This window comes from Balaenoptera physalus, assembly GCF_965194825.1.
Source record: "Balaenoptera physalus genome assembly, chromosome: 12".
NCBI classification, from domain to species: Eukaryota; Metazoa; Chordata; class Mammalia; order Artiodactyla; family Balaenopteridae; genus Balaenoptera; species Balaenoptera physalus.
Window position 1 is genome coordinate 45,353,302 of NC_138897.1, and position 22,119 is coordinate 45,375,420.

The 22,119-nt window shown below is 41.1% G+C and overlaps 1 protein-coding gene and 1 pseudogene across 13 annotated transcripts in view; one reads left to right on the plus strand and one right to left on the minus strand.

Annotated features, from left to right (window-relative positions):
- LOC309639174 (large ribosomal subunit protein uL4 pseudogene) overlaps positions 1-22,119 on the plus strand; it is a 470,274-nt pseudogene that overhangs the window by 360,519 nt on the left and 87,636 nt on the right. The window lies entirely within an intron of this gene.
- FHOD3 (formin homology 2 domain containing 3) overlaps positions 1-22,119 on the minus strand; it is a 490,767-nt gene that overhangs the window by 89,867 nt on the left and 378,781 nt on the right. For all 12 annotated transcript variants that reach the window (XM_082415972.1, XM_082415969.1, XM_082415967.1 and 9 more), the window contains 2 exons: positions 19,218-19,268; positions 13,294-13,508 (listed from right to left, as the gene is read on the minus strand). In XM_082415972.1, coding sequence (XP_082272098.1) covers positions 13,294-13,508; positions 19,218-19,268 — 266 coding nt within the window. The remainder of the gene's footprint in view (positions 1-13,293; positions 13,509-19,217; positions 19,269-22,119) is intronic.

The following is a 22,119-nucleotide window of genomic DNA, read 5'->3' on the forward strand; positions in this document are numbered from 1 at the left end:
ATTCCAAACCGGCAATGCATTTCAAAAGCACCCCTAGCTCCTGTCAAGTCCCAGACAGAAACAGCAGTGACATCAAAACCCAAACTGCTATTTTGGAAGAGATACACTAGCATTAAAATGGATGGTCCTGAGTAATAACAGCTAGCAAAAGAGTGATCAAACTTGAGGTTTTTGGCTAATTCAGGCTTACCAGGATGTAGCTACTCTTAAAGAGATGTTCTAATTTGATTAGTAGCAACACTCATTCATCCTATAAATACTTACTGAGACCTCCCAGGCGTCAGGCCTTGTGCTAGGCACAAGGAAGTCAGATGTGAAAAAATATCTTCCCTAAAGTATTTTTCAGGCTAAAGTGGCCTCTTAGATAATATCCAAGAGACATTATAAGATCAAAACAATTAATATCTAAAGAAAATGTTAGCTCTTCCTGCCAGTAGAGTCTGACCAAGCCTAAGCAGAGCCAGCTGGCCTGCAAATGGGGTAAGACTAGGAATCCCACTTTTAAATTCTCATCCCTAAAAGTTGACCCTTCCTCACTTACATCTAGTCACTAATGGATGTGGCTTTCCACTTAGCCAGTAATTCAGTTTATTTGCACTTGTTAGAAAATTTATTCACAAAGAAATGGAGAAAAATTCACTTAAAATAAGGAGTATTTTTAAAGGTAGTTGAAGGAATATCTTAACTGTCAATTTGTCAAGAGTCATCCTCTGAATTTTCTCCCTCTTTTAGAGTTAGATCCTGAGAAAGAAATGGTCTACGTACATTATGTTGACTTTCTGCCCGAGTTTCCTGTCTACATTACGTCACCAACATTTCTTCAGTCTTTACAGAGGGGCCTATATAGTCGAAGATGTGCCCTCCATCATGGTCTGTGCGATAAATTTCTGCGTACAGGGGAAACAGCTATCTCTGTAGATGAATGTACTTGCTTACTTTTTTTCATTTATTAGCTCATAAAACATTTCCTGAAGGCTTATTCTGCTTCAAGCACTGGAAGATAACAAAGGTTAGTACAGGCACTAGCCCTCCTCTGAGAAGCACACAAAGGAGAGAGGACCACTTGTTGTGTATACAGTGAAATAAGTCCTATATCCCAGGCATGCACAAGATGTAAGGAAAACACAAGAGAGGGCTCAAAGAGGCTTTAGAGAAGATGCTTCAAGTAGATGGATAAAAGTCCAGTGGGCACCCCATGGGTGAAGGCACTCAAGCACAGAGGCACGCCTGAGAGAATAGGGCACTTTTCCATGACTGAGGGTGGTTTGGTCCTGATGGACAATAACATGTAGAGGTGGTTATGGTGGTAAGAGGCTGGCTGTAGGACTGGATAACCAAGAGTCTTGAGTACCATGCAAGATCTTAACTTCACATTGTAGATGATGGAGAGCCACTAGAGGATTTTAAAAACAAGATATAGACATGATTCTTTTTTTTTGGCTGGGCTGTAAGAAGAACCTGGAAGAGGTGAGATATAGTAGAAGCTACTGAAATGGTCCGGATCAGAGATGGTTAAGATCGGGACTAAGGCACTGACAATGGGGAGGCATGGGAGAGGGCTGATTTGAGAGAAAGGAGCACATAAACATTTGGTGATTGACTTGATGTAGGGGTGAGCATTGAGAGGGGAGGCAAAGTTACATGTCTGCTTCCAACTTAAATAACTAGGCCAGGAGAAATGGTCTTAACCAGATGAGGACTAGGAGGTATGAGCAGGTTTGGCAGTAGGGGTTTTATGGGTGAGAGATGAGTGACATTTCCCATCAAAAAGCCCCTGACTGGCACTTGGTAGGTCTGAAGTGTCTAAGGAACATTCAGATGGTGATGTCTAAGGAGGTTGGATATATGTGTCCTGAGCTCAAGAAGGCCATGGCTGGAGATGCAGACCTGGTGGTTTTCAGCACTTGGTAGGTAGTTAAAAATTCACAGATGGGGATGTGGAGGTGCAGCCAGAGGGTGTGGCATGAAGATAGGGGGTTGTTGGGGAAGGAATATTGGAAAAATCTGACACTTAGGGGTCAGCTAGAAGAAGAGTCAGTAAGAAGACTGAAACAAAATGCTGAGAAAGGTTGAGACAAAATGATGAGAAAACAATGATGACAGAAGTAGAAGACATGAAAGCCCGATAACATGTTGAGTCTAGAGATTATCTAGAAGATACACAAGGATACAGAGCTGCTGGATCTAGAAAATCAACAAAAAGCTACTGGAACTTCCCAAAGAATCGGGTGGAGGCAGCTTCTTCAGAAAACATTACAGCTTTGGAAAGCTCTAAAGATTCACTGAACCCAGGAATTCTCTTGAAAAAGCACACTTTTAGGGACTGGAAAACCAATGTTCGATTATCTTGCCACACTGCCGGCATTGTATCATTCTGTACAAATGCTTTATGGGAGTGGGTGGGGGAAAGGCAGGGGTGTGGGGGAGGCAGAGGTGCTGGGGGGAAAAGAGGAGTGGTGGAGATGGCGGAGTACAGGTCGAGCACAGATAAGGATGCTAGAAGAAACCTGAGAGTTCTTCTTTGTTATTTACGACCTTTCAGTCACTGACTCTGGAAATTTGAAGTACCACACTGACTTAAGAATGTTCATTGTCCCTACCTGTGGAGGGCCTTCTGACTATACCTGGAAACATTTACCCAAGGCTTTTACCTGGGATGAAAGGCACTGATGTCTTTCCACATTCCCTGGTAGCACCTCCAGATGCAGACAGTGCCTGCTCCAGACTGGGTTTTACAGCTCCTGATGCTCTTTCTTTTTGTCAAATAAGAACAAACAAGGTAATGGTTGTTTAAAACTTGAATTTTTTGTTTACATTAAACAGATCTTAGTATGAAAATCTGATTGTAAAGGCTGGCTGAAAACCATTATATCCCAAAGCTTGGAAATAATTCTCCATGGGTCTCTCATGTTTCTGGGGTCTTAAAAGCTGATGCACTGAAAGCCTTTGCTCTGGACTATCTTTCTAAGGATGTGTGCGTAGCAAATAGCCTTGCAAGACAGAGACAGAGTCTCCCTCTGGAGCTAGGTACTGCCTGGTTTATTGCGCACTGTGATCAAGATCATGTTTCCCTCTGGGACAAAGGGAAGACACACTTACTGCACAATATAAGATTTGAGGTCCTTAAACTCAGGGTTCCACTCAGTGTGTGTGTAGGTATCACTTGGGCTTATTCACATCACCTTCTGGAAACTAGGGCTTGGAGAAATGGCACAAATGCTGATATGTTGGCTACTACTACTGCTATGAGTAATAAAGTCCTTTGTTTCTGACCCAGGAGTTTCGTGTCGCTTGCCAAAATCCATGAGGTCACAGCAGGCTAATTTACTAGCTTATAAATATGGTAAAGTCTCAGACCTTTCACAGATTTTGATGCCTATTTGCCATCGATGAAATTATCATGCTGATCATATAATTTCCTTCTTTAAAAACTTTCCCAATAAGAAGAACTACAGTCCTGCAGCCTGTGGAACAAACACCACATTCTCAGAAAGACAGACAAGATGAAAAGGCAGAGGGCTATGTACCAGATGAAGGAACAAGATAAAACCCCAGAAAAACAACTAAATGAAGTGGAGATAGGCAACCTTCCAGAAAAAGAATTCAGAATAATGATACTGAAGATGATCCAGGACCTAGGAAAAAGAATGGAGACAAAGATCGAGAAGATGCAAGAAATGTTTTACAAAGACCTAGAAGAATTAAAGAACAAACAAACAGAGATGAACAATACAATAATTGAAATGAAAACTACACTAGAAGGAATCAATAGCAGAATAACTGAGGCAGAAAAACGGATAAGTGACCTGGAAGGCAGAATGGTGGAATTCACTGCTGCAGAACAGAATAAAGAAAAAAGAATGAAAAGAAATGAAGACAGCCTAAGAGACCTCTGGGACAACATTAAACACAACAACATTAGCATTATAGGGGTCCCAGAAGGAGAAGAGAGAGAAAGGACCTGAGAAAATATTTGCAGAGATTACAGTCGAAAACTTCCCTAACAGGAGAAAGGAAATAGCCAGCCAAGTCCAGGAAGCGAAGCAAGTCCCATACAGGATAAACCCAAGGAGAAACACACCGAGACACATGGTAATCAAATTGTCAAAAATGAAAGACAAAGAAAAATTATTGAAAGCAGCAAGGGAAAAACGACAAATAACATACAAGAGAACTCCCATAAGGTTAACAGCTGATTTCTCAGCGGAAACTCTACAAGCCAGAAGGGAGTGGCATGATATACTTAAAGTGATGAAAGGGAAGAACCTACAACCAAGATTACTCTACCCGGCAAGGATCTCATTCAGATTTGATGGAGAAATCAAAAGCTTTACAGACAAGCAAACGCTAAGAGAATTCAGCACCACCAAACCAGCTCTACAACAAATGCTAAAGGAACTTCTCTAAGTGGGAAACACAAGAGAAGAAAAGGACCTACAAAAACAAACCAATAACAATTAAGAAAATGGTCATAGGAACATACATATCGATAATTGCCTTAAACGTGAATGGATTAAATGCTCCAACCAAAAGACACAGGCTTGCTGAATGGATACAAAAACAAGATCCATATATATGCTGTCTACAAGAGACCCACTTCAGACCTAGGGACACATACAGACTGAAAGTGAGGGGATGGAAAAAGGTATTCCATGCAAATGGAAATCAAAAGAAGCTGGAGTAGCAATACTCATAGCAGATAAAATAGACTTTAAAATAAAGAATGTTACAAGAGACAAGGAAGGACACTACATAATGATCAAGGGATTAATCCAAGAAGAAGATATAACAATTATAAATATATATGCACCCAACATAGGAGCACCTCAATACATAAGGCACCTGCTAATAGCTATAAAAGAGGAAATCAACAGTAACACAATAATAGTGGGGGACTTTAACACCTCACTTACACCAATGGACAGATCATCCAAAATGAAACTAAATAAGGAAACAGAAGCTTTAAATGACACAATAGACCAGATAGATTTAATTGATATTTATAGGACATTCCATCCAAAAACAGCAGATTACACTTTCTTCTCAAGTGCACACAGAACATTCTCCAGGATAGATCACATCTTGGGTCACAAATCAAGCCTCAGTAAATTTAAGAAAATTGAAATCATATCAAGCATCTTTTCTGCCCACAACTCTATGAGATTAGAAATGAATTACAGGGGAAAAAACGTAAAAAACACAAACACATGGAGGTTAAACACTACATTACTAAATAACCAAGAGATTACTGAAGAAATCAAAGAGGAAATCAAAAAATACCTAGAGACAAATGACAAGGAAAACACAACAATCCAAAACCTATGGGATGCAGCAAAAGCAGTTCTAAGAGGGAAGTTTATAGCTATACAAGCCTACCTCAAGAAACAAGAAAAATCCCAAATAAACAATCTAACCTTATACCTAAAGGAACTAGAGAAAGAAGAACAAACAAAACCCAAAGTTAGTAGAAGGAAAGAAATCATAAAGATCACAGCAGAAATAAATGAAATAGAAACAAAGAAAACAATAGCAAAGATCAATAAAACTAAAAGCTGGTTCTTTAAGAAGATAAACAAAATTGATAAGCCATTAGCAAGACTCATCAAGAAAAAGAGGGAGAGGACTCAAATCAATAAAATTAGAAATGAAAAAGGAGAAGTTACAACAGACACCGCAGAAATACAAAGCATCCTAAGAGACTACCACAAGCAATGCTATGCCAATAAAACGGACAACCTGGAAGAAATGGACAAATTCTTAGAAAGGTATAACCTTCCAGGACTGAACCAGGAAGAAATAGAAAATATGAACAGACCCATCACAAGTAATGAAATTGAAACTGTGATTAAAAATCTTCCAACAAACAAAAGTCCAGGACCAGATGGCTTCACAGATGAATTCTATCACACATTTAGAGAAGAGCTAACACCCATCCTTCTCAAACTCTTCCAAAAAATTGCAGAGGAAGGAACATTCCCAAACTCATTCTATGAGGTCTCCATTACCCTGATAGCAAAACCAAACAAAGATACTACAAAAAAAGAAAATTACAGACCAATATCACTGATGAATATAGATGCAAAATTCCTCAACAAAATACTAGCAAACAGGATCCAAGAACACATTAAAAGAATCATACACCATGATCAAGTGGGATGTATCTCAGTGATGCATCCCAGGGATGCAAGGATTCTTCAATATACGCAAATTAATCAATGTGATACACCATATTAACAAATTGAAGAATAAAAACCATATGATCACCTCAACAGATGTAGAAAAAGCTTTTGACGAAATTCAACACCCATTTATGATAAAAACTCTCCAGAAAGTGGGCATAGAGGGAACCTACCTCAACATAATAAAGGCCATATATGACAAACCCACAGCAAACATCATTCTCAATGGTGAAAAACAAAGCATTTCCTCTAAGATCAGGAACAAGATAAGGATGTCCACTCTCACCGCTATTATTCAACATAGTTTTGGAAGTCCTAGCCACGGTGATCAGAGAAGAAAAAGAAATAAAAGGAATAAAATTGGAAAACAAGAAGTAAAACTGTCACTGTTTGCAGATGACATGATACTACACATAGAGAATCCTAAAGATGCCACCAGAAAACTATTAGAGTTAATCAATGAATTTGGTAAAGTTTCAGGATACAAAATTAATGCACAGAAATCTCTTGCATTCCTATATACTACTGATGAAAAATCTGAAAGAGAAATTAAGGAAACACTCCCATTTACCATTGCAACAAAAAGAATAAAATACCTAAGAATAAACCTTCCTAGGGAGACAAAAGACCTGTATGCAGAAAACTATAAGACACTGATGAAAGAAATTAAAGATGATACCAACAGATGGAGAGATATACCATGTTCTTGGATTGGAAGAATCAATATTGTGAAAATGACTATACTACCCAAAGCAATCTACAGATTCAATGCAATCCCTATCAAATTACCAATGGCATTTTTCACAGAACTAGAACAAAAAATCTTAAAATTTGTATGGAGACACAAAAGACCCCGAATAGCCAAAGCAGTCTTGAGGGAAAAAAACAGAGCTGGAGGAATCAGATTCCCTGACTTCAGACTATACGACAGAGCTACAGTAATCAAGACAATATGGTACTGGCACAAAAACAGAAACATAGATGAACAGAACAAGATAGAAAGTCCAGAGGTAAACCCACACACCTATGGTCAACTAATCTATGACAAAGGAGGCAAGGATATACAATGGAGAAAAGACAGTCTCTTCAATAAGTGGTGCTGGGAAAACTGGACAGCTACATGTAAAAGAATGAAATTAGAACACTCCCTAACACCATACACAAAAATAAACTAAAAATGGATTAGAGACCTAAATGTAAGACCGGACACTATAAAACTCTTAGAGGAAAACATAGGCAGAACACTCTTTGACATAAATCACAGCAAGATGTTTTTTGATCCACCTCCTAGAGTAATGGAAATAAAAACAAAAATAAAGAAATGGGACCTAATGAAACTTAAAAGCTTTTGCAAAGCAAAGGAAACCATAAACAAGACGACAAGACAACCCTCAGAATGGGAGAAAATATTTGCAAACAAATCAACAGACAAAGGATTAATCTCTAAAATATATAAACAGCTCATGCAGCTCAATATTAAAAAAACAAACAACCCAATCCAAAACTGGGCAGAAGACCTAAATAGACATTTCTCCAAAGAAGACATACAGATGGCCAAGAAGCACATGAAAAGCTGCTCAACATCACTAATTATTAGAGAAATCAAATCAAAACTACAATGAGGTATCACCTCACACCAATTAGAATGGGCTTCATCAGAAAATCTACAAACAACAAATGCTGGAGAGGGTGTGGAGGAAAGGGAACTTTCTTGCACTGTTGGTGGGAATGTAAATTGATACAGCCACTATGGAGAACAGTATGGAGGTTCCTTAAAAAACTAAAAATAGAATTACCATATGATCCAGCAATCCCACTACTGGGCATATATCCAGAGAAAACCACAATTCAAAAAGACACATGCACCCCAATGTTCATTCCAGCACTATTTACAATAGCCAGGTCATGGAAGCAACCTAAATGCCCATCGACAGATGAATGGATCAAGAAGATGTGGTACATATATATAATGGAATATTACTCAGCCATAAAAAGGAACGAAATTGGGTCATTTGTTGAAACGTGGATGGATCTAGAGACTGTCATACAGAGTGAAGTAAGTCAGAAAGAGAAAAACAAATATTGTATATTAACGCATATATGTGGAACCTAGAAAAATGGTACAGATGAACCGGTTTGCAGGGCAGAAATTGAGACACAGATGTAGAGAACAAATGTATGGACACCAAGGCGGGTAAGTGGCAGGGGGGTGGGGGTGGTGGTGTGATGAATTGGGCGATTGGGACTGACATGTATACACTGATGTGTATAAAATGGATGACTAATAAGAACCTGCTGTATAAAAATAAAATAAAATAAAATTCAAAAATTAAAACAAAGAAACAAACAAACTTTCCCAATGCCATTCTGTGCCTTATCTTTACTTAAGTATACTTCAGTAAGATTTATACTTTGCTTTAAAAAAACTCAAGACTATTTAATGTTTTAAAATTTGGTACAAGAAAACACATTGCAGGCAACTGTCGTTCTCTGTAGGAGGAAAAACGGGAAAGTTTTTGCCTTTTTCCATTTCTTAGAGACAGAGAAATGGCAAGCAGAAAAACCCAATGATTCGTGAAGGCTCTCAAAAAAGTTCCACAGCAGGTTTCGCAGGCACGGCCTTGGCCTTGGGTTGAGTTCCTAAGAGATTCTGTCTCACTGACCAAATGGCATTAAGTAGCAGTAGTCAGGTGAGTTATGGGGAGCTGGGGCGGCCCTGAGTCATAGAACCACAAGGAATCTAGTTTCCTGCCAATTCATGAAATACTAGACTGGAGGTGTCCAAAAGCTTTATGCAAGGGAACCAGCATGCATTAGGCTGATGACTGATGATATTCCATCGCTACCGTGCCCTTTGGAAATAGGATGCCAGACGTTTCTGATTTCTGCCATGTGGACTGGGTAACCTAGGAGAGTGTGTCTATACCTGAAGGAAACTGAAAACATGTTACACAATGAAGGTGACAGAGATGCTCAGTCAATGACTGGTAACAACGACAACAGCCGTGATGATAAATGAAAATGATGAAAAATGATTATTCATTTAAATAAACTGATAACTATATGTCTGTATTTTATTTCCAGGTGTGAAGATCAGGAAGCTAGAGGAATTATCATATTTACTAGTACTTTAAATGTTTGGATCTGTGAGAGAATATATTAGTGTACCATGTCCATAATTTCTGTAAGTACCTCCAGCTGAGTGCTGGCGAATAGGCCATGGCCATATAAGCCATATTTTATATCTCCAGGGCCAAACAATGAGATATTTGGAAATATCTAGGAATTGATTACAGGTAGAAAAAAAATCACTGTTGAACATATTTATCCTTGACATAAAATTAATAGAGTATGGTAAAAAGTTTAAATGCATCTCTAACATATTATTTCTGTGTGCAAAATAGAGAGTATTGAGCTAAAAATAATCTAGCCATTATGTATGCTTTCATGGCTATATCAGTGAGTGAAAGCACCTTGTAAACTCTTGGCAGCAGCTTCCTTTTACTGGGAAATGGTCATTTCTCTCCATTTAGCCTCAGGAGGGACTCAGGTATGCAAACCAGGGAGCCAGGAAAGAACACACTTCTAGCCTCCACAGAAGGCAGTTCAACCTTGGGACACCCTGCAGGGACCACCTTCAACCTGGTTTTGAGATGACTGGTTTTCTCCACTTTGTTTCCACAATATAGGTTACCTAGATCTGACACCCACTGGCATGATAGGTTACCTTGCTGTATTGACCTCATGTGGGTCCAGAGATTATCATTATCTTTAATCCTCAGAATAACCTCCTCAAGAGTCACATCGAAGAACTCTAGCCCAATAAGAACACTGTGCCTTTTTCTCTAACTAGTGAGAATAACTTGTTTCCAGAGTCATCTATAAGTTTCTTAAAATAATAGGAAGTAAACTTATTCTAGAAATTCTGACGGATACCACCAGGGCTCAGTGAAAATAAGGAAAGGGTAATTAAAGCAATGGTTGAAGAGCGAGGCCCTTCCATGTTTACCTAAAATGGGGGCTAATTGTCTCGGTTAACTAGAGCACAGTTAAAATGAGAACACATGTATATGTTTGTTCATCACTTGGGCCTGATAGTTTCACACAAAGGAAAAATATTCAGACCATCACCACCAAGCTTAGGCACTGCTGGGACAAACGCCTGCTGTGAACCACAAGAGGGCCAGGTGAAAAATAATTCAAGCACACGCTGACTTGATGGTGGGAGCAGTGGCATAATTTACACAAAAGTTACAGCTGGGAAGGTTTTTGGCTGAAAGCTCTCACTAGATGGCACATAATGCTACAGGTATTTTACCATTAGCCCTCCCCTCTTTATAAATATATTTTGTAAGAGAAAAGGTAAAGAAAGCTTTAATGTTTCCATATCTTCTGCTATCAAAAGTTCTCCAGAATCCAAGTAAGCACTCACAAAGTGACCTTTAACCCTGAGGTATATATAATTCAGGAACAAATACCTGCTTTCCCTTTTTTTTTTTTTAATAGATATAATTCTGAAATGCAGATCACAATTTTTACAGATACTGGGGAGAGGGTCAGCAAGGGGATGGCGTGGCGTGCAGGGGAGCACCACCACAAATGTCATGGCACCGTGATGCCCTGATAAATGGCTCGGTTGGAAGTCAAAGCAGTGGTTTTACTCTCAGCATGGCGTCAACAAGATCTGAAGCACATCTTCCATCTATTTGAGCCTCAGTAAAACACGGATAATAGCATTTCCCCTACTTACTGAGATGCACCACAAGGTATTAAATAGTAGCATTTGGAAGGAAGGCACTGAGCACTACAGAAATGTGAGATGAATTATTAGCATATGACTCCACAAGGATAAAGAGAGAAAAAGCGAGTCAACGCCCGGCACGTTTGGACCACGTGCCAGGTGTTTGGTGCAGGACAAACATCTGGATGTGTGATTATATTCTGTATTCTTCCTTCAGCTGTTAATATATTCTAAATATTAGGGATCAGCAAAAAATTACTTTGAGCTTTGAAAATGGGACCTGGTGAAAAGTTTAGACTATTAATTGGGAGCTGGCAGAATGCTTCCAAGAATGATAACAAACCAGGCTGAGAAAAACCTTTCTGTCATATATACAGAAAGGCTTCTGTCATAAGGGCAAAGGCTCCAAATCAGAAGGAAGCTTCAGCAGTTCTCTTTGACAGCATCCTCTTATAGCATATCTTCTTCTACCCTTAGAACTTCCAGTTGTATAATTCAGTTATGTGTTAGGACAAGGTGTTAGAATACTTTGCTGGTTCCAACTGATTTGGATGATAATGAGTTAACATATGATGGACAGCACTTCTAGATTCTACAAGAGCCACTGCTTCCCCCCTCCCCCCAAGGAAAAAGCAAACGTCCATGCTATTTTATCAATTTGTAATTATGTCTAAATTGAAGCCCAGTATTCCTTTTTCTGATGCAGATACCACTTATGGTGTGATTTCAGTCAAACATTTTCTTAGTCTCTATTAATCCCCTCTCTGTAAAGGAAAATGACATTTGCTATTTATCTCTCTGAAAGCGTACTGAAATAACTTTATTTTCCCCAAATGCATATTATGTATACACAAAATAAGTATTTCCTGTGTTCTTACTGAAGTTTAAAATATTGTCTTTTTAGTGGGATAGGATGGCCTCAAGTTTGACTATAACTGTACAAAATGCCCGAGGAACTGTCTTTTTGCCACAAACATCAAGCAGATTAAAAATCTTGAGGACAAACAATATTTACAGATACTGACAATTCCTTCTCAGCTTGGGGCCATTCTGTACTTCACAGTTTGGACAAAACCATTCTGTAAAGTGCTGCAGATACAACTCTTAGAGTTAAAAGTCCCAAGATTAAGTCCTGAACCACGGCTTTGCAGGGGAATATTTTTTATATTGCCTCTGGAAATACCACAATTTAGATAGAGCAGTGATATCAGACAGAGTTGGGAAAGCACATTGCTGTTACAGAGCAGTCTGTTTTCCTGATTCTCAGAGTCTTAATATTTTAAGACCGACATTACTCATTATGACTGAGCCATCTGCCCAGGACAATCTTCCATGGCTCAGGGACCAGGAGTGACTCGATGTGATGGGAAGCTGGGGTGGAACCAGCCTGCTCAAGCAGACTGAGCCCTGAGGCTCAGCGAGCCAGCAAAGAATTGGACAGACAAGACTATTCCATTACATCCAGTTCTGCTGAGGTCATGGAGTCCTGCCTTGTTTAAATTAGACTTCACGCCATATTTAGTCAACCCTCATAGAGTTAAAAGTTTAGTGTCTCTGTTGTCTTCAGTTGGCTAGGTCTACATCAGGCTGCAAGCCATAACACTCAATTAAACCAAGCAGTTCTGGCTGCAGGGTTAGTCAACACGCAGTGTTAGGTGCCTGTAGCCGAGAACCATCCTCCCTGATAATGTGAAAGGAAACGGACCCACAATTCGCAGAGCCATCAGGAAAACTGCTGATGCTCCAAGGCTGCAGTGTACAGTATCATTGTTTTCCTCCAGATAAGCTAAGATGAGAGGGACTTTCTCCAGGGAGAGCCTGTCCGACTGCCCACAGGCATCTACACCCACCCCACAGCATGTGCCAATCATCTTTACTATATTCTATTTTTTTCTTCTTCAATATTTAACTTCTATTTTCACGAGGTCCACATTTCCTTGCTCACTTTGATTCATTTTATCCTCCATCAGTTTAACTTAAACCAGACCAATAATTCTTATGGGAGAAACATTTAAAAGGGGTCACTTTATCGGGCAGATCCAATAGATAAATAACATGCAAATTACAGAGTAATAAATTAATCCTAACTTATTACCCTGTGAATTAGGATTAAATGTCAAAGTAAGTCTGATTTTTGGCATTCTCCCTTTTCAATGATCATACCTTGCAATCTTTACAATAAATACTTTTGCTTTAGTAAGTGGCTCTGCAGACCCCTAGTTATTAGGGACAGCTCGGGTCACAGTCACGCCCGAAGACTCCCATTAGTTGCCTCAGTATGAGTTTGCACGTAGGAATGGTTACCGCTGCCCAGAAGAAGCCTGTCTGATGTTAATTAACTCATCAGTTCCCCTCTACTGTCCCTGCACTCACCTTGGGGATGCTGAACTGTTCCTGGGGAGGAAGATGATACCGTGAGAGCCTCTTGCGAGTCTAGAGATGAAGGGCAACGGCTCAGGGGGGTGGGTGAGGCAGGGGCTGCCGGTGAGGTCAGGTCCAAGGAGAGGTCAGCTCTGCCCCGGCTCACACTCCGGCTTCTCAGTTCCTTCTCATGCGCCTCAGCTGCCAACTGCTCCAAGTATTTGTATCTGCAAGTTAAATTCCAAAGGGTTTCCGTAAAAAGAAAGAGGAGCCCGTGGCTGATGCTTGTTTATGGATGAAACACCTGCAGAGTGAGCTGGTTTCCTGATGCACAGAGCACAGCGCAGGGCTGGCTGGAGGGCCCGTCTGCCAAAAACACCCAGCAAAGCCAAGATGCTAATGATTAAAAATCCTGCATCATTCATAACCAAACAAACAGGGGGAAGTGGCAACATCACAGTCTCCAGATACTAGATCACTGCTGCAGAATCCTATTTTGCTCTTTTAGGAAATATTTGTACCAAAAAGCAAAACAGCAATAATGACCATCAAAAAGCCCCAGCAGTGACAGCTGAAAACCACACTCCCTCAGAGCTCGAAGCTGTGAAATGCGAGGGTGCCTTGGTGCAGCAGAGAGGAACAATGCCCCAAAATACCAAAAGGTTGTTCGACGAAGCCCTCTCTGGATTTCTGAACCTGCTTCAATGCTAACAGCAATGTGGCTGGAATTCACTTTGTTCTCTCGGTGTCGACCATGGAAAGTTTTTTATATTCTAAAATATTTCTGAGTAGGACTCAGACATCCAATAGCTTGGACCTGACGTCACATATAGTTTATTCATCAAAGTCAGTTTAAAAGAACAAAGATACATCTGTTTTGCATTTCAGGCAGGCAGAACCCAGTAACTGTTTATTAAGACCAGCTACCAATCATCTTCCTCATAGTGTGCTTTATAGATCAGACCAAAATAACTTTGAAATATGTGCCTCTTCCAGATGTCTGCTAATTTTACCCACCATTATTATTTGTTCAGGAATAAATTTATGAACTCAGCTGTAGCAGGTTTCTGACTATCGTACCCACCATGAAACTTTGAAACAGCTTATTCCAGACCCTCCCTCACATCCATCCAGGTTCACTGCTTCAGTTTCTTCCAATGGGCAAGCCCCCACCCCCAGATACTGCATACCGCACTTTTACTTCAGCCTGATAAGAGAGGCAGAGTGCACATGTAAAACCTTTCAAAAGAATGCATTTAAAAAGCACGCGTTTCTTCGTCCATCCTTCGGGGGGCGTGGCCCCCCACGTCTGTAGTCATCACCCCTTCTCTCTGCCAGTCCCAAGGCAGTCAGTCTGCCCTTCAGGACAGGCTCGCACGCGCATCTCCCTCCGGCAGGCCTGCCTTGACCACCACAGCTGGAAGTGATCCTGGCCTTGCCTCTGAACTCATGTCGGATATGTAGTCCATTCAACTCAGATGGCATTTTACATTTACTGCCTGGCATATGTAGTCATCTTTTCACGTGTGTAGGTCTGTTTTCAACAAGCAGATAATAGGATTTTTGAGACCACGAAGATTACCATCCTTTGCTCTTTCCTTCGGCACTGTGCATTCGTTGGCTGACGGGAAGCAGGCGAAGTGTGCAGTGAGGGACCTGCCAAGCAGTAGGCTACCTGCACGTCTCCCTGCAGCCCAGGGCACCAGCGGGCAGAGCCAGCTGATTGCACTTTCTTGGGGAGTGAGTGTACTTTCATGGTCAATCTCTGATAGAAGACGTGGGACGGATCTGCATTTACAAACATCTGTGTCACCCTTACCGGGTGAAGCTAGACCCAGAAAGAAAGCTTTAGAAACTCTGGACTTTCCTTGCCAACAATGTCACCTCTCGAAAAGCGCAAGAGGGACCAAAAGGAAGATATTTCTGAACTTGATTCAGACCAGCAAGGAAAAACCACCTGGCTGTGGAAGTGACAGGAAAGGTGGAACAAAGTGGTCTTGAGGGCAAGAGTCAGAGCCCATATTTTAAAAGGTCTGGGGGCAAACGGAAGGCCAGGAATGCTGCGAGCCCAGGAGGAGTTCCTGAGCACAGGTGTCCCCACACAGAGTCCAAGCCGTCTGCGACAGGACGGGGGACAGGAAGGAAAAAAGTGCACACCAAGGGGCCTGCACGTGTCCAGGAGATCGGAATCCTGGAGGAGGGAAACAGTGCCCTAACAAAATCAGAAGGGTCCAGGGAGAGAGGTAAGAAAGCCTCGCACAAAAGGCTTCAGGCCAGCAGGACAAACCATCACTAACCTCCATTCAGCTGGCCCGGCCCTGGACCTGGCCTCTCCATTCCCCTCCCTGTGGGCAGCCAAGCTAGCAGGTATGCACTGGCAGCCAAAGCGTTCACCCCATTTTCCGGGGGACCCCAGGGGTGGCTCATCCCGATTCTGGGTAGATATGACTCGAAGACTACTCCCGTGCTCCCCTCGGCTCACAGATGTCATCCTTGAGGATCCCTGAGACAGGGGGAGAGTCAGGGGTTTAATCTGAATCATTCCGAGGATGTCTACATGGTAAACAAAAATGGCAGGGGAAGGGGCACAGGGCCTTATTAAATGGGTAGGAATTTTCAGTTCTACAGATAAAGAGTTCTGGAGGCTGGTTGCACAAATACGTGAATGTATTTAACACTACTGAATTATACACTTAAAAATGGTTAAAATAACAAATTTTATGTTATGTGTATTTTCCCACAATTAAAAACTTTAAAAAATGGCAGGGGTGGGGAGGCCCAGGTGTCAAGAACCACTAAATCTTTCAGTGTTCCCCCGAGATGGGCCAGAGTGGTGAGGGTAAACGGGCGTGCACGGGGAAAGCCAGGCTACCCGGCGTGGAGAGCTATCTCCCACAGAACCTGGGGAGGAAGCTGGACCTATATCCTGACCTTCCCTTAGACAGTGACTCTAAGTGGTACTTGATCTAGGAGCCCGCCAGCCCATTTGATGACTGTCACATCTCTGGCTGCCTAGCAACACCACCCCCAACCCACAGACTCTGATGTAGCCTCCCAGGTACAAAGCACTGGATTTTCTATCCACAGACTATAGCCCCCCAAAAAGACTTTTTCACCTTTGCTACCCTTGTCGAAACAGTCTCGTTATCCTGCCTCTGTCCATGTCTTTGTCTTTTCGTTATTTATTAAATATTCTGTTGCGTGCCTGTCATGTGCTAAAAACTGCAGTAGGCACTAGAGATTTAATAATACACAAGAAAAACCCCACCTTCTTGGCACTCATAGTTCAGGGGGAGGTACAGAAACAAACTTTGGCATGAGCTCAATACCCACCAGGGTTGCATGTGGCAGGGCTGGTACTGCCGTCAAGGGAACATATGATCATCTCTTTTCGCAGGGTCCAATAGAAACCCTGCTTGACTTTCAACTACACCGACTTACTAATGACTCGTCCTGCCACCCAACTACTCGGAAATTCTACCTTACATTATATCAAAACCTGGCTCCCTCTAAGTTCTACTCTGTCCACAGACTGTGCTCAGAACCCTCTCTTACTGCTTCATGATCACTTTCATGCATAATTTCCCAAATCTTTGCCCAGTCCCAACTTCCCCCTTGCACTCTGTCCTCAGAACCTGTTTCCCATAAGGTACCTCCTCTCCATGTCCCGCTGTCTCCCTCAGACTACTCTCCACCCTGACCCCCACCCCACTCCAATAGTTCCCAGCCTGCATCTCATTCCTTACCACTCCTAAAAAAGGATTATTCATGAATGTCAAGTCAATCAATATCAGAGAGATCCTCTCTTATAATACTTTAAAAAATTAGAAATAGACCTAACAGAAACTTACTCTGGGTCTGCACCATTATCAGTAAAACACTTTGCCTGAAATTATGGAATGAGATGACATGAAATGAAATTTTAAAATTAAAAATTAAGTCCATTACCCCTCAAAATAGCAAAATGACATTTATCTCGTTAAACTCGATGATACGAACCTCAAAAACCCTCTGCTGTGCCTCTTGCTGTCTTTTTGAGTCTTTGCATTAGGGGTAAGAGTCATGGGACCAAACAAGAGTCCTCTTCCAGTGTCTCTTTCCACCTCTGATCTCCATTAGTTTTCCATTTCCAAATTCCATTATACTTGGAAATCTTATCTTTTCCTGGCTTAACAGGAACTCCCAACTGTTTTCCAACAAGGGATGAAAGTATATCTCCCTCACTTCCACCTTTACCAGGTAATGCAAGCAGCCAACTAACCAGGAAAAGTGGCTGGTCCAAATCAAAGGAAAATGCTTGGCTGCTTCCCCAAACCTCTGGGGAAACAGAGGTGGGCTGTAAGGAAGGAATCCCCCGTGGAGCCATGGAGAGCCCACTCCTGCACCAGCTAAGAACGCCCAGGTAGATGGGTGGTGTGGGGCTGAGGACGGAGAGCAGAAGAAGAAGGGAGAGAAGAGGAGTGGAAAATTCCTCTGCATGAATTTTCCAGGTATAAGTGATGCTCTACTTTGGGGAAAAGAGCAGTAAATAATACTCGGAAAGAGGTAGTAGCCCTAAGTGATTTGGGAAAAATTCAACGTCAGTCTGAATCAGCTCAGACCTGGACACAGCACCTGGTCATCTCTCCAAGAGCTTTGAGGACTTGCCTGTGCAGACATAACATGACAGTCAAGTTGTCCAAAAGTTCAAAAAAGTGCAGAATCTGGTGGGGAATCTAAAACATAAAATTCGATTTCTTAAACTTGGGTATACGTCATGTCCCCCAATGTCAAAAACAGGTACTAATTACACAAAAAGAAGTCTCTTTGTTTCTTTGCCAGCATCTTTCACTCTAAACTTGCTGGCCACAACTGATTACCAGGATGGCAATAATCTAACAGAATGCCGGAATTAAAACAACGCCATGGTTTTGTTTATGAGGCTGACGTAAGCATCTAATTTTTAAATTGAACACAGGCAGCATCCACTCTTTCCTGCCTCAGACTGTCCTGATCTATTTAGCTGATGGTGTCTAAAAAAAAATTAGCACAATTCCACTTTTTATTGGCATAATTCAGAGACTGTTAGGTTCCTGACTGGCTCTGGCATGAACTCAGCCTTTCAGCTCTCCATGCAGTAACCCCATCTGGTGGTGGAGGGAATAACTGCAGGCTGTACAGTGCTAGGGGGTAAACTTGCCTTTTGCTGGTCTACTTCCAAAAACAATTTCCTGTGCTTATCTAAGTTTACCAGACACTGAATACATTAACTTGGCATGGTTTAATGGGATTCAAAGTATGTTGCTATTGAAATGAACATTGAAATGGTTTACAGCTTAAATATTTTAAAGCTGTTGGCTCCTTTGCTCATTTATTCGATACATCCTTCTTAAGTGCCTGCTATGTGCAAGCCCTGTGGCGGGCACTGGGACACCAAGGAAAATCAGGTATGGTTCCTGCCATCCAGGAACTGAGTACAGTTCGGTAGGAAGACAGGCAAATGATCATGCACCTCCATGGAGAGTCTCAGGAGGGTGTGGTACCCCAGCCAGCGCATGGCATAGTGTGTGCGCTCAAATATTTGTTGAAGAAATGCTGAACAAGTGACTTGGAAACACACAGGAGGGACACCTAACCCAGGCGCAGCAGTGGTGGTGCAAAGCATTTAAAATATATACCATATGCCAATATGCCAAACTAATATCCTTATTTGGTGAACAGTTTTGGAGGAACAGACACATATCTCACACCGTGATGGCACTAAGTAATAAATCTGTACTTTCTTGGAAAATTGAGATAACCAGGACACTCTATTCTGCAAAATGCCAGGTACCCAAGGTCTTAGGTGTCTTAGGTGAAGCTATTATATTTTAATTAACACAGTCTCCTCTGCATGCTTGGTTGAGTGCAAAGTCACGTGCCATTTGGTTACAATGGGAAAGAAGAGATATACAAACCTTTCTTCTCTTGCTTGTCTTTGCTCTTCTCTTTTGTCTAAATATTCTCGGCTAATGGAAATATGCAGAAGAAACAAAATGGGGAAGGAAAAGAACAGAATTAGATGCTCATAAAATTGCCAAGAAATTATTAACAGAGTATATAATGAAAGCCCACTATCATATCAGAAATGGAAAGTGGTTGTCATTTAATTTTTAAAAAATAAATATAAAGGCTGTACTTTAAAAGTACTAAATATAATGAGTTTTCTATAAAATCACAGGGATGAAAACATGGGATTACTGGATTCACTCAGAGACTTTGCTAATTACTCTTCAGAAAGAAGACTAAGTATATGAGGGGAGGGGAGATAAAAACATTTTTAAAAGTTAAAACAATTCATAAATAAAATATGGCAATGACAAGCAAGCAATAGCTTTCAGAAGTGATTAACACACAATCAAGCTCTGGTAACTCCCCAACATTCATCTCAAGAATTAAATCTGAGTGGGCCCAAGTGTCTTGGCCATTTTGTGTTGCACTCTACAGTTTGCACATTCCTTCCAGGGCCCAGGATTCTTTCCCCGCATCCCTCACATTCTCGGTTTCTAAGCAGGGATCACTGGAAGCTCTTGCTTTGTGCATTCTCTCTTGTCTTTATCCACAAGATGTCCAAATTGGTCTAATTTTAATGTTTGTTTTTCTGTTCCTACTGGTGAGGTTCCAACTTGAATCTAAGTTTAAGACTGTGTGGTCAGTCACTTCTCAGTTAACCATTTGTTTTCCTGGAGAATTCTGACATCACAGTTTTCTACCTCACAAGGTAGCTTAAGTACTCCACCCCTCTGTGTACTGATAACTGGATATAAAGGGGTAGTAAGTCAGAGCAACTAAAGCAGGTTAGGAGGGGGAGAAAAAGCAACAAAGACACAAATTTGTTATCATTTATAAACATCCATTCTCATCACTTACCACACTAGAAATAATATTTCCCGTAACCCAGGAAACTTAAGATCATAATCGACAAAAATAACAACAGATAAGAATGCTTCGCAAAGAAAAAAGCACAAGGATCATGACTAACTTAAATCAATGAAGTGGCTGATAAAGGATCAGCCATTTGGGTAATCCCAGGGACTACTCTATAAAGCTTTTCCTATTTCCTTCTTTGAATTTCTTTTCATTCACATCCTCAGATTTTCAGAATGGAACTGAAGTCATCATAATTAATAGTTCTCTGCAGTCTTTACTGATGATCAGCATTCCTTTCTGGACAAGGATTATTTTGCCAGGGTCTCTCTATGCTCTTAAATGACGAGTGAGATCCTTTTATGACCAAGAGGAAATAGTGAATAGCTATGAACGTGATCTCTGAAGATAGGTTGCCCGGGTCTAATTCTCACTCTGCCAACATGTGTGCTGAATATATATTACAATGCACTCTTGTCCTATTCTTCTGGGACTTCAAAGATATAAATACTAGATGTATTGTTTCACAGGTCCATGAGGCACTGTTCATTTTTTTCAATATTTTGTTTTGTCTTTCAGATTGGAGACTTTCTGTTGTTTTAACATCAAATTCACTGACTCTTTCTTCTCTCATTTCTATTCTGTTGTTGAAAGCATTCAATGAACTTTTTATTTTGCTTATTGTATTTTTCAGTTCTACAAGTGTTTCCATTTGGTTCTTCTTTATATCTTCTATTTCTCTGCAGAGACTTTTCATTTGTTTCCAGAGTATTTGTCTTTATATCTTAGAACATGTTTATAATAACTGCTTTAAAGTCTTTGATAATGACAACATCTATGTCCATTTGTGGTTAGCATATTTTGATTCTCTTTTCTTTTAAGATTTTTCCTGTTTTTCTATGACAAGTTGTTTTGGATTGCATTCTGTACATTTTAAGTATTTTGTAATGAGACTCTGGGTCTTATTTAAATTCTATGAAGAATCTTGTTTTCTTTTAGCAGGCAATCAACTAAGTCAAGCTCAGCCGGCAAGTTCTGACTGCCTTCTGATATTGGTTCCAATATTAGCTCAGTTTTCAAATATTTTTAGTGCTATTCATATCAGGGCCCTTATATGCACCACCCCGTGGCCAGTCTGGGACCTGAGTGTGTTCCACTCTGTACTTAGTTCTCAAAGCCTGTGGTATGCTGTTTAGGTCCTGAGCCACATGTGTACAAAACTAGAGATGATCTCAGGATTGCTCTCTTGATCTCTCTACTCTTTGTGACTTTCCCATCATTTTCTGGATTCCCTGGGTCTCCCTTCCTGGTCCTCTAGCCAGAAAGCTTGGGCTTTATTTTCCCTGCTCTGCTGCAGACTTTCAGTAACTCTATCTGCATACAGGGCAATGCAGCAGGAGGACACAGAGAGGAAGAAAAGTGCTCTTGCAGTCATGCTCTTCTGATCACAGGAAGGGTTCCCTCCCTCAGAGTCTTAGGCGCCTGCCTGGACACGCTGCCATCAGCGTGTAACAATATTGCTTGGAGGCTGGGGTAGGAGAGAAGAAAAAAATAAGAAAAAACAGGAGACTTCTCAACTCTCTGACCCTCAGGAATTCCTTTTGCAGCTCCTCAGTCCAGAAAAAGAGGGCTTCTTTTAGAGCTCTTTCAGTTCACACTTGGTATGTGATTCTGAGTTCTGGAGTGCTGGTGAGTACATGCCATGTGATACTGGAGGGAAAAAATGGTAAACTCTCCCTGGTTTGGTGGAGCTTTGAATGTTAGTCTCCATCCCCAATTCAATGCTAGTCTCCATCCCCAATTCACCTGCTCCCTTTTACAGTTCAGAGTTCTCAGAGCTCCATGCTTTAAATCTGTCCATGATTTATGGTTGCACTGAGTGATGTGGTAGAAGAGACAGGAGGGAGTGTGCTGATTCCATCTTTCCCAGAACTGGTACCCTGTTTTAAGAGG